At 36.6% G+C, this 14,184-nt stretch overlaps 1 protein-coding gene across 1 annotated transcript; it reads right to left on the reverse strand.

Moving 5' to 3' along the window:
- Positions 1 to 1,710: 1,710 nt before the first annotated feature.
- Positions 1,711 to 13,715, reverse strand: LOC125837501 (uncharacterized). The gene is made up of 6 exons (XM_049516604.1): positions 13,416 to 13,715; positions 13,092 to 13,332; positions 5,154 to 5,718; positions 3,407 to 3,509; positions 2,824 to 3,063; positions 1,711 to 2,100 (listed from the first exon to the last, which is right to left on the reverse strand). The coding sequence occupies exons 1-6, from the start codon at positions 13,713 to 13,715 to the stop codon at positions 2,047 to 2,049; spliced, it is 1,503 nt and encodes a 500-aa protein (XP_049372561.1). The 3' UTR covers positions 1,711 to 2,046.
- Between the last annotated feature and the right edge of the window lie 469 nt (positions 13,716 to 14,184).

Genomic DNA, 14,184 nt, shown 5'->3' on the forward strand with positions numbered 1-14,184 from the left:
TAAAAGTCTTCATTTCTTTTTTAAACTCCGTGGCGAATCAAACTACCTCACATAAAATGAGACGGAGGAAGTAATATACATTGGGCCCGCGCTGGCGCGGGAACCTAATAACTAGTAATATTGAGAAGAGAAAAAAAGATTTTTTTAAAGAAGTAAATTAGAGAAATAAATTGGAATTGATTGTGAAAAAAATAAGGGAAAATTGTATGAAATAACAAGCTATTAATTCAAATTAAATGTTATAGTCATAGTTTATTTTATTTGTAATTCGCAGCAAACATCCCATTTTTTTGACATCTGATTCGGTATACAATTAGCCATTTTCGGTATACAATTAGCCATTTTATACATTTCGGTATAAAATGTATAAAATGTGTTTGTGTTTGTATAAAACGAGAGAATAGTGTATATACAAATACAAATACATATATTTTCGTCCTATACACTTATAACTATACAAATACATATTTTATTATACAAATGCAATGTATAAATGAATTTATACAAAACTGACAATTTGTATAAAATTGGATGTATCTAGCGAATTATACAAATCAAAAACTCCATAACAAACATAAAATTTGTTATGGAGCGCAATTATGCAAACTATAGTTATAACAAACAAATATAAATTTATGTTTGCTATGTGAAAGTTTTCCAAAAAATAATAATAAAGAACTCTCTCTCTATATATATAGAAATAGAGGGTAAGATTGGAGACGTATTATAGAGACTCAATTCTCTATTTTACTCTCCAAATATAGAGAGTGGAGAGTAAAATAGAGAGATGTTAGATATGGTCTAATGCTTATTTAATGATGTGAGAGGTACGCTAAAATGAGATGTGATAGCATTAAGGAGGTCTCATAGGCCTCATTTGTTTGCACTTAACAGAGGTATGAATCTTAATCATTTAGATTCATCCCATTAAGTGTGTTTAGATTTTAAGATTCAAATCTTAATCATTCAGATTCCATCCATTAAATCCATTTGTTTCTTTTCAAAAGAAGCCTCTTAATGGATCTGGAAAGATCTTAATGAATCATATCACCAGGAGAGTCTTAATATATATCATTCAGACTTATTTAATATGCTTTAAAATAATTAGTCGTCGCTTTTCTTTCTCTTAGCACAACTTTGTTCTCTCCCTCTCTTTTCTTAATCAAACATCAATTTTTTCCTCTTTGAACAAGTAAGTTTTCATAATTTTACAATATTTTTTTGGGGAGTATATTGATGTTTACCTCTGCTCTTTCAAGATTTGTGTACAAAACTTTTTGAAGGTTCTACTGCAACAAGAGTTCATGGTTCCTCCTCCTCCTCCTCCTCCTCCTCCTCCTCCTCCTCCTCCTCCTCTCACATTGGTTTGTTCTAGTTATCCGAGTAATTTGAGGGTATAGGTTGCCGCCAAGAACATGTATAGCTATGAAAATTCCCAAAGTATTTGGATAGAGTTATGAGATAATTAAACTAAACCAATTCACATGTTTCGCTTATCACGTAACAGAGTTAGGAAGCTATTTATATTTTGTGTTCGTCATCTTCTCTTCAACTTGGAAAAACAAATTCCAAATCAGAGGCAATAGACATTAGGGCATAAGGATAATCCGGCGATTCCAAATACATTTACTTAGTCATTTGCTCAGGAACACCAGTTTCTCTCAGTGTTACAAGCAGATCATCAATCAATCATCTACAATCCCTGGGATGTGGGTGGGAAAAGGACATTTCAGAGACTTAATAGGCAGTGATTTGGTAACAGAGCTTGCTACAAAAGAGCTAGCTAAAAATTCTTGTTCAACACATACACTAAAAGTGAAAAGTTTAGCAATGCCCAAAACTGGACTATAGAAGTTATTCTGCATTCCATGGTGGATCAAGGAAAAATCAAAGCAGACATCATTTGCTTTGGTTTTTCAGTGTGTGTCAGTCATACTCTCTTCAGAAACATATTGATGTCAAGCTGCAGTTGAGACATGGCTAATATTACACCATTCACATGATCGATGAGATAGGAGGCATCAAAGGAACGACATGCAACTACCATCAATTTTGAGGCTTTGAAGGAGAAGGGGACGATGGGGGCTTCAAATTTGGATACTGCAAGATAGATAAACAAATAGAGTCAATATTTCACGAGCCTAAAGTTGTTCCCGGCAAAAAGCATTTTGATGGTTCTGAGCAAAGAGGACAGATAAAAAGAAGCTATGCAGAACCATTCTTAGCATTAGCACATGACCTAAACTGACTGACAGTAACAAAACAAAGAAGGAAAGGAGACACAAGAATTAAGTGTTCCACTTTGGTTAGTTTGGCACTGTCAAACTGCTGCCTACCGTGGAATGCACGGTGGTCAGGTGATAATTTTCGAGAAAGAGTTTAGATCAATTGGGATTTGTGCCAGACTTCCAAAAAGAGAACCACAGACTAAAGCATAAAATGACTCCATCACAGTGCGCCTATGAGACAGCAAACTTGGATACTGAAGAAGCAAGTGGCACGTAGATATATTCAAGAATCGTCCCAAACACCCTTCCACTACTCCTAAGGTGTGTTAAGGAATAAAGATAGTCATTTAATAGCTTTGCAATCTCACGCCCTTCCACTACTCCTGTGGTGTGTAGTAAGGAGTAAAGATAATCATTTAATAGCTTTGCAATCTCACACCCTTCCACTACTCCTGTGGTGTAGTAAGGAATAAAGATAGTCATTTAATAGCTTTGCAATCTCAGACACTTGCTCATGGTCATGGTCGTGTAATCAAGGTGGGACAGTGTTCACTTATATGTGTGCAAGAGATGGAGATAGAGAGAGAGATCATACATTTGGATATGGGGATGATGACCTAGGACCACATTTTATTGCTGAGAGTGAGTCAGCAGAGTGCTTAACGGGACCATTGCTTATCTGCTCAACTTGGGTCACACCTATAGCAGATGGAGATTGACTATTACTTTCATTTGCTTGAATCACCCCATTATTGCTGCCTTGTGGTTGCAACCCTTTATCCTTCTTCTTGGGATAAATATGAACAGATGGAGGGAGAAGGGTTTCTTGGATCTCCTGCAAAGTAAAAATAAGCATTTTAACTGACCAAGATGAAATTATCTGTGCAGAGTTTCTGATAACTAAAAACATTGTGCTTCTGATTTCATTCCAAGACCAGCAACATAAAGAAAGTACCCAAGGAAACACTTATTAGATTGTCAATTAGGCCAGGTCGATGCAGTAATCACGACCCCAAAACTATCTGAGTCTCTTATCATTTGAGAAACGACAGAATTATTCGCAAGAATACATATAGGCAGATCATTTGCAAGCTAAGTTACAGAAAATGATACAGTTGAACATGAATGAAGAGATAAATCATCCCAACTCAAACTACTTGGAAGAAAGGAAGAAATACCTGCCATCCTTTCTTGCCTCTTATCCCACCTCGGATAGCATAAGCCTCTTTGAGACCATTTTTCACCAATAGTTCAGCCACTTTAATCGAGTTCCCATCAAAACTACCTTCCACATCAAAGAAAGATATCTGTCAAACTCTTTGAACTACTCAAATTGCCAAGTGTTACTTGTCACTATCTGCTATTACAGCAGCTACCTTTAGAAGAATCCACTGTTTGTCAGAGCAGAGGCCATAAAGGCAATTCTCAGTAAGTGAGAGACATTCAACAAATACATGCTCATTAAGGGGGAAACGACACTATTCTCTCTTCTTCTTTGCAGTAGCTATCTGATTGTACAACACAGCTATAAAGCTACTTAGGCTGCCATCTTGGTAAGCAAAAAGCCTCATTACCCCCCTAAGGAAATCATCAGATAGAAGGTGAGGCAACTTAAAAAGGAAAAAATTTAGGTGGAAAGGGCATCTACACCTGCCATTACTTGGACAACCAGGAAGCATCCCAATCGCAGCTTCACCCACCCCTCCTGCATCTACATATTACTTGACTGTGTTGACAGCCTCATGGCATGCAGAGGGGATAGGCGCAAACATCCTTCTCAACCTAGTAATATAGCCGGATTGCTACAGTCATAAACAGACATAAGGAGAGACATTGGAGCAAATCCAAATCTATACATGACTTGCTCGACTAACCATAAAGGTAATGATAAGTTGACACTATAGAATATATTACTTAACAATAACAATTCGCTTTTTTTAGAACATTTTATAACAATGGCATTCAAGACAATTAGCAGGCACCTCGTGCCTGCAAAAATAACACTTGCCACTTGCACACAAAAGAGAGTTATTTGATAATGTTGAGAAGGATCACAAGAGAACTTTGCAAGATTATTTGGCAAATATAACAATAAGGGTGGACTCACAACTACTCTTCCCGGTCTCTCTACATGTGTGTACTCTATAAATGACTCAAAATAAACAAGAGAGACACAGTCACACACATTATGCACCAGAGATAGACCCCCCCCCCCCCCCCCCCCCCCTCCCAAAACACAACACATATAATTATGGAACGAAAGATGTTTGATTCCAAACAGGAAGAATCTAATTATAAGTAAATAGAGAATATTATTAATAATTTTTATATCTTTCACTATGAGCCAAAAATTAAATCAAATGGATATTGCACAAAAGCTTGCCACATCTGTACTATGCCAAAGCAGCTAATATATATGTAGGGAGAACATGGACAGTAAAAAGCTGCATAAGAAAAGGTCAACCATTTTGCCACTGGAAAAATTATATCATCAGTCAAATGCTTCACTGTGAACTCATTATAGGTGGAGAAGTACACAATGAATGGAATGGTTCGAAAATTGCTATAGAAGACCAACAAGTCTTAGTGAAGCTAGTCCATTAATTAGATAGTTCAACTGTGCTATCTGTAATAAGAAAAAACCTGGAGTGGAGGACTCAAAGTTAGAAACAGGCTGCTTAGTTTGGCCCCTTTACTTTGTGTATATTTATTGGTATAGTGTACAACATATGATGCCAAATGTGCAACTAAAGAATCAAAATACATACTACTCTCTTATCATAATAATCCGTGAACTAGTTATGTTTACATGTATGATAATTACATGAAGTCTGAGAAGACCATTTTGAGCTGACCATATCAGAAGCAAAAAACCAACAACAAGATATAGTGAAGAATGAATGCAAGATTGTCACATACACTTACTTGTCTATAACACAAAGCGTAGTATTTTGTGGGTCGTTGAATTTCTGAAAGACACTCTTGACAAAGGCATCTTCATCTCCTTGGCGGAACTCAACCTGCATCTCACTCTTATTAAACATTCTCAAACTGGGAGAAGGCAAATAAGCTAAGCTCTTGTTATCACGAATATCTAAAAGTTGGGAAGTGGGGTCATCACGAAGCTTTGCAAATGCATCAACGGCAGAGATGAACTTATACTTTTGCAAGTACTCTTCTGCTAATGGTATAACAACAAGCCAGATAAAGGAAACCCCAGCAACAAAGAATGGATACTTGGTGAAAAAATCATCAATAGAGACCAATATTGCTTCTAAGTTGAGTTTAGTTGAAGTGGGTATTGTAGTTTCAGAGGAGGCAAAGGAAGTAAGAGGAAAAGAAAGAGTCATAGAAAGAAAAGATAAGTAGAATTTGTGAGAGATAAGATGAATTGGGGTTTCAGTTTGTAAAACGGGAGAGAGATTTCTGGTTTTAGGGGAATTCAATTGGATTGAATTGCAGAGGAGGGTGGGAGAACATCTGAATTTGGGTGAGGATGTGAGGGATTGTGGGTGTTTTTTGACAAGTAAACAAGTTGAAATGCCTATAGAAAGAGACTCCATCATCAGATAAAGAAGCAAAAGATGTTTGAGATTTCCCAAGGAAGAGAGACGATAAGATGTGCCGCCATTTATAACGCCAAATTTATTTGTTCTGTCTATTTTAACATACACCTAATTTGACAGCATATAAAATATTTTTAAATTTTGTGATTTTAAATTAAATATATGTCAAATATATCAAAATGTTTTTAAATTTTATGATTTTAAATAGGTCATACGAAAATTTGAAATGAATAATTAATTAAAAAAATTATTTTTTTCTAGACAGACTAAAATAATTAAATAAATTAAAACCGAATACAAGAAACTATTAAAGTCCTAAATAGTAAAGATGACTAACTATGTATATCATCATATGACTGAAATATAGAAAACTAATAGCAGTCTCCTAAATAAAAGGATAATATTATCTGTTAATAACCCCCCCCCCCCCCCTCCCCGCCCCCGGAAGTTGGGGGTGACTGGATAAGACCCAACTTGTGAAAAGGGCGCTGAAAAGTTGTACGGGAAAGAGGCTTGGTGCGGACATGAATTACTTGATAAGCTGAGGGAATGTGACAAACCTCAAGTGCCTTCTGCTGAACTTGCTCACGAACAAAATGAATGTCAATGACTATATGCTTCATCATATTGTGAAAAACAAGATTCGCACAAATGTAGGTGGTGCTAGCCTTGTCACAGAAAACAGTTGGTGAAGCAGGCAGCGATAGATGTAAAAAGCAAAAAAATTGTATATCTAAAAAGTCAAGTTATGATATCAAGAGTCGTGAATCTAAAAACCGATTCTCACACTTAATTCCCTCTATACCAAAAATATCCATCATGGGAGAAACCATTGGCGTTAGTAGATCCAAAAGCTCTGAACCTTCCAAGATGGTTGAAGGCAACCATCCCTATTTTCTCACTCCTTTAGATTCACCTAGAATGAATCTCAAAAGCATCAACTTCAATGGAGCCAATTATGAAAATTAGAAGAGGGGTACTAATCTCTCTTTCTGTTAAAAATAAATTGGAATTTATTAATGGAACATGTAAGAGGCCTGAAGAAGACACGCCTTTGTTTGATCAATGGCGGAGGTGTAAGGACATGGTGTTGGCATGGCTTATAAACTCCCTTAGTAAAGAAATAGCGGCATATGTGATCTATTCTCAAACAACAGAGGACTTTTGAAATGAACTTGAACAAATGTATGGACAAACAGATGGTACCAAGATGTTCCAATTATAGAGAGAGTTGAACAACATATCTCAAGAAACCAATGATGTTGCTAGGACATCAACAGATTGAAGAAAATTTGGGACCAAACAACGGTACTTAATACTTTTATGATATGCATTGTGATTGTAATTGTGGTGCAAAAACGCACAATGTAAAGAAAAACAAAGATCAAAAGTTGATCCAGTTACTTATAGAACTGAATGAAAACTATTGTGGCCTAAGGGGAAACATACTCATGATGAAGTTGTTCCTACTACAACACATACATACTCAATTATATTACACGAGGAGACTCAGAGGGGAGTAAATTCTGCAAATCAGGTTAACATTAATGTTGAATCTATTTCTTTTATGCCAACCAACAAAGATGGACTAGAAACAAAGGAAACAATCAAAATTTTAGCTACGCTAACACATATATTAAGGAACACCATTTTTTGCTCTTATTCTAAGAAGTCGGGACACACAAAGGAGAAGTGTTATAAACTAGTTGGATATCCACGATCCTTCAAGTTTACTAAGCCAAAAAGAGTATGGGAGTGGGCAAGAGTGTAATAAACTAGTTGGATATCCACAATCCTTCAAGTTTACTAAGACAAAGAGAGTCTATCGAAGTGGGCAAGCAAATGCAGGTATAATAGAAGAAGGAAATATCACACAGACTGCTGGTGATAATGAACCTAGAGGTCTAGGTCTAGAGGGATTCACGAAGACCAATGTATAAAAATGATCCATATGCTATTATGCAGGTGGGAAATTTAGGTCCTAAGGCGAATCCTAGTGCCAACTCTGTGGGTAAATGCTCAATCTCTAATGTCTTTGACTGTTGTTTTACTACTATTGGTACCAACCTCTGGATAATAGACTTAGGGGATTCTCAACACATGACTCATGAAAAAAATCTCCTATATAACATTAAACGCTTAGAAAATTTAGTCTTAATAAAGCTACCAAATTCATATAAAGTCACATTTTTCTTTGTTGGTTCGATAACTTTTAATTCTGATAATGAACAACAAAATGTGCTCTAATAACTGATGAGTCCACGATTTGGACTCATTTAGGGATTTATTTTAATAGATTTAGTGTCCTCAAATGCATATTTTGTGCCAATAACTGATATAAATCCTTGAATTTCAGGTATTTGGATTGAGGCACAAATCATGGACACTAATAAGCAAAAAGGAACAAGGCAGCTAAAAGAACGAAGAAAAGAAGGCCTGAGGATCACCCAAACCATTGGGCGAGTCGTTGAATGGCCTTGACCTCGCCTAATGTTCCAATGTGCCAAGCCCTGAAGGAGAAAATCAAGTCGGCGATAGAAGAGAGCAGTCGACGAGTCGCCGAACAGGTCCGTGATGCAGTACTTCATCTCCCAAAGTTACAGAACTTGAATTTGCTGAAGGCCAATGCAGAAAGGTGATGAACCAGACCAACGGGCGGATCACCGAGTGGATCGGCGATCCCGACTAACTGTGCCGATTGGACCTTCGCAGCACACTTTTTGACAACTACAAATACTTGTTTGAATTTTTAGTTTATTAAGCAACCAGTTTATGAAATTTTAGAATATCAAGATTTAGAACTTAGAACTGTTTTTGGAGACATTTTCCCTTAGCTTTGAAGAGTTGAAGATTTCCATTTCTAAGTAATTGGAAGTGAGTGTTGAAGATTCTTCATCTTAGACATTTGTAAAGACAATATCGATCATACCCAATTGATGGAAACACATTTCGGTATCGATTTCTATTTTTTCACTATGTCTAGCTAAAACCCTAATTTTTGGGGTGTGATTATATGATTATGGGTTGATTTAACTGCTGGGTATTGTTACTTAATAGTTTATTTTCTGTTTAAGGTGGTTTCGATCAGTAATTATGGTTGAATTTAATGGGGTTGTAGTTGCAAATACAATCTTAACTTCGTGTTTTTGGCTTGCTCGAGAGAGAGGTTTTAAAACCAAAATTACTGATTCAATGGTATGTGGGTATTGGGTTGTCGTGGGTTCAACTTGAGAGAGTGAATCCTAACCCTTTTTCCACACATTCAACTCGAGAGAGTGAATGGACTAAAGCGAAGGCGGTGCTTCATTGCCGCTTATTGGTGTTTGAGAGAAACCAATTTGATTCGGGGTAAATTGTCGAGAGAAAGTTTGCCCCTACTAAAGTCTAGCTTATTCACCGATTTGCATCGGTTTACTATTAATTGCAATTACCCGATTGTTTATCTTAGCCCATAATCCTATCACATCCCAAGAATCCCGTCTGCATATTCGTATTTTCATATTATTTGTTGTTTTTAGTTGCTAGTTGACTACAAACCTTTTTGATATTTGACACTTGTGTCAACCTTTAATTTATCATGTTTTTCTTCGTATATGTCTTTAGCTATAATTGACTTGAGCGAAGTTCTTGCTTTTCTCTTGATTCTCGATTACAAACCGCTCCCTTGGGACTTGACCCCAACTCACTAGTTGGGTTATATTACTATTGAACGACCGTGGATGCTTAGTATTGGATGAAGCGTCCAGATACGTCAACCAATAACATGTAAAAATAAAAAAAGAAATTTGTATATTTTTCTGGAATATCGATTGTGCTATACAATATGATCTATTTATAAACCAACAATTGCTTAAGATTTTGTAGACTCCTAATGATTTTCAGAGACTAGCCTCCTAATAATCACATACAAGGATAAAATCTAGTGCAACGTAAATACAATTCCTATACATATACTAGTATAAATAAAATACAACTCAATATTTGAAGTTGGGCCGCTTATTGAATCAAAGTGAAGCAGCCCGAATTCAATTTGTTCCTCAAACAAAATAACACCCAGCGACTCTTAATCTGAAATAATGTTTTCTTCCTTCAACACTCTTAAGTGTTCTGTCGTTTTCTTTCGAGATGAGCTCAAGTTGATTGTACTATCAACAATAGGTGAAGCTCCCGGAGGAAATTTGTTAGCCAATTGACATCAGAAACAACAACAACAACTTGGTACTTGGCTTTCGTAAATGAGCGGGAGACATACTTTTTGGTTTTGGAAGACCAAGAGATTGGTGAGTTCCTAAGGGAGATAGTACATAACCTGTTGTTGATGTTCTATCTTGTCGATTTCTAGCCCAATCAGAGCAGAATAAGCAAGTAAACAGCCTGTTGGTTCGTGATTGAGCTAAACTACCATGTACTTATGTATTTCAAGTAGCGTAGCAAACGTTTGATAGCTTTTCAGTGAGACACGTCACTATTATGCATAAATTGAGATAGCTTGTTCACAACAAATCTGATATCAAGCCTAGTGAAGGATATGTAGTGAAGCTTACCAATGACTCTTCTACAAAGGAAAATGTCAGCTACGTAATCAATTTCTGAATCATCGAAGGTTGATGTCATTGGTGTTGGAAGACCCTAGCAATAATTCATATGCAATTTATCTAAAAGATTCATGAAATATTTTTGTTGAGACAAAAAGATGGCAGTTGGCGTGGATATCACCTAAATACCTAAAGAATAATGGAAGAGGCCAAGATTTTTGAGAGAGCATCGTAGGGAAAGTGGTGTAATTATAGACTTGACACTTTCCTAAAACTGCTCGTAATAATTATATCATCAACATATATGAGAATGTATACATAATAACAAAATTATGAAAGATAAATAAAAATGAGTCAGATTTTGATTTAACAAACCCAATACCTGTCAAGTTGGTGTTGAGCTCGGTGTACCAGGCCCTAGGAGCCTGCTTAAGTCCGCATATGTCCTTTTGAGCTTGCAAATGTATGTTGAATGTTGAGAGGACTCAAAAATAGGAGGTTGCCTCATATACACATCTTTTTCAAGATTTTCTTGCAAAAAGGCATTATTGACATCTAACAAATGAATAGGCCAGGAGTGTTGAGCAGCAATTGCAAAGACTAAACGAATTGTTGCAAGCTTGACAATAGGGTTGAATGTGGAATGATAGTGTAACCTAGGTCTTTGTGTGAAGCCTTTGACTACTAGGGGAGCTTTATACCTATGAATGCTTCCACCAGATTTATGCTTAATTCTAAACAACCATTTACAATCCACAATATTCCTAGAGGGATCAATAAGGACCAAATCCCATGTCTGGTTTCTGATTAAAGCATAATATTCTGCTTTCATTGCTTCTTGCCATTGGGGATAGAGTTGTGCTTGACGGAAGGAGCGTGGAATTGGTGGAGAGGGATTGATTTTGACAAGAAAGCTCTTGGGTTTGAGGCTATTTATTTTTTAACGGGTAACCATTGGGTGAGAAAGGGTGTTTGGTTATGATAGCGGCGGGAGTTAAGAGGCTTGGACATATGTGGTAACTGTAGAGGTCCGACGTCAATAGATTTCGGTGATGGGTGACTTACTAGTTTTTACTGGAGAAAGAGGACTAGGAGTGGATTGAGTGGGGTAGGTAGAAGCAAAGGTGCTTGTTGGATTTTTGAGAGAAGGTGGAGATGTACTTGAGCTTGGCGACACCGCTGAGGAAGGAACAAAGAGATATTTGAGCACCCATAGATAATGGCTGAGGTAGTTCAATACAATGTGGAGCTACTGGGATATCATTGTGCATTTCTATTGACGAATATGAGTCATCCCAAGAAATTTTCAAATGTTGAGTTTTATAATTAGAAAAAATATTGGTAAAAGGGTTACTAGTTTAAAAAAAAAATACTACATCTCTAGAAAGATAAACTTTGGAGGTGATTGGGTCAAAACAATGATGGAAATAATATTTGTTTGAAAATCTCAAATAGACACAGGGCTTTGATTTTGAATCAAGCTTATTTTGTACATATGGTTTTAACCACATATAACATAGACAATCAAAATTTTTGACATTGTCATAATTTGGTGATTCTTGAAATAAAAGCTCGTATAGACATCTGTTTAAATTTGGGGTTGTCATTCTTTTTATGAAAAAAACAGCTTGATGGCATGCAGAACTCCAAAAGGTGGCTGGTAAAGACGCTTGATGCATTAGAGTATTTGCAGTCTCGACAACATGGTGATGTCGTCTTTCAACTATAACAACTCTTTGTGGTGTATAAGGTGGGGAAATTAAGTGTTCAATGCCCTAAGATTTTAAATAAGAAGTTAAACTCAAAAATTCACCTCCTCCCTCAGTATAAAAAGATATTATTTTTGTTCGAAACCAACGTTCAAGCAATGGATGTAGTGTTTTGAAATCATCTAAAACTTTGTGTTTGGACTGAATCATGTGGAGCCACATGTATTTTGAAAACTGATCAACAAACAAAATATGATATCTTTTTCTATCGGCGGAAAAATCTGGTGACGGGCCCCACAATCACTGTAAATAATTTAGAAAGACATGTAACTTTGTAAAGAATTTGTAGAAAAAAATTGTCTGTGACTTTGATTTGATTGACATGAATTACAAATGGAAAGAGAGTCTTTCTTAACATGAATGAAAAATTTATTTACAAACAAATCTAAAGTACAACATGTTGGATGCCCCAAACGCCGATGCCATAGATCTAAAGACAGCTACATTGCATTGAAGTTGATAAGAAGAAGAAGAAAAAGATTTTTCTAACGGCCACTCATAAAGGCGTCCTCTACTCCGACCTTGAACTAACGGTGCCCCCGTACTCACCTCCTTCACTAGATAACAAAATGAAAAGAATTCAATAGATGTTTTATTGTCACGACAAAATTGAGAAACTGAAATCAAGTTACTGGAAATGAAAGGGGAGCAAAGTATATTGGATAATTGAAAGCTAGAATCGGATGGGGATAAATCAGTGTTACCGGTGTGAGAAATTCGTATGGTATTATCATTTCCAATAGCGATTTCTTCCAGATCATTGTAGTCAACAACGTTGTTGAGACTGTGGGCATCTAATGCAACATGATGTGTATCCCATGAATCGACAATCCATGGGGAAAACTGCTGCATATGTTGTCCAACAAAGTTGGCCTGTGCCTAAAAATGGTTATGAGTCTGACATCGATAAACGCGAGCAAATGTCCAAGTTGGTTACATAACTGACACACTAAGTTGACTTCTTGCAAATTGGTGCGATGATTGGACCCTGATGAGAACGTTGCTGGTAGTTGTTTGAACGCCTATTAGTGTTGGTGGCTCTAGTCCACATTTGAGAGCTCGACTTTTGAAAAACAACAACAGTAATTATAGTGGATTGAGGCGGATCATTGTGTTTGAGGAAAAGCTTATGATTGCTAAGCTTTTCAAACAGTTTAGCATATGAAATTGGGGTGTCACGTGCTCGAATCACTGCAGAGATTTCGTGATATTCTGGTCCAAGACCAGTGAGAATCTTGACAATGTGTTCGACATTGGTGACATGAGCTCATGCAGTCACAAGTTATGTGATCGAACTTGGTTGAGATAGTCTGTTACAAGGAGACTCTCTTTCCTGAGATGATCGAGGCAATCTCGCAAGCTGAATATGCAGGTTTGTGACTTATTTGCATATGTCATATGGAGGGAACCCCAGACTGCTTTGGCTGTGGTTGCAGCGGCTACAATGGCAGAAAGAGTGGGATCTACTGATGCTAAAATTGCGTTTTGGATTAACTGGTCGTGACAAAACCAATTAACATAATCGGGGTTGGCAAATGTGAGGTTGTTGTTGTTGGTGGTCTCAACAGAAGCAGAGATAGTCCCATTTAGATGGCCATAAAGATTGTGTCCTCTCATGAGCACAGACACTTGGGCCTTCCACAGTGAGAAGTTATGGTTGCCAACAAGTCTAATCGGAAGTTGGGTAACCGAGTTGAATTGAACAAAGGTGGTAGTGTTAGTTGCATCAGAATTGGAACTGAGGGTGCCATTGGTGGTGAGTGGGTAATAAGAAACTTAGAACTCTGTGAGGAGAAGAAAAGTTCTTGATACCATATAAAAGTTTGAGATATAGAAGAAAAATATATTTTTATTCACGTACAACCTTCACTTTAAACAGAGTCAGTTATTGAAGTCCTAAATAGTAAAGATGACTAACTACGTATTTCATCATATGACTGAAATATAGAAAACTAATAACAGATTCCTAAACAAAAGGGTAACATCTATTATTTGTTGATACAGGTCACCTAACAAAATGAATCTTTTATATATATTAATTTTAAGTAGAAAAGAAAAGGCAGTAACCACATTTTGTTATCAACGA

Source organism: Solanum verrucosum, unplaced genomic scaffold (assembly GCF_900185275.1).
Source record: "Solanum verrucosum unplaced genomic scaffold, falcon-dt-bn FXZP01000092.1, whole genome shotgun sequence".
NCBI lineage: Eukaryota > Viridiplantae > Streptophyta > Magnoliopsida > Solanales > Solanaceae > Solanum > Solanum verrucosum.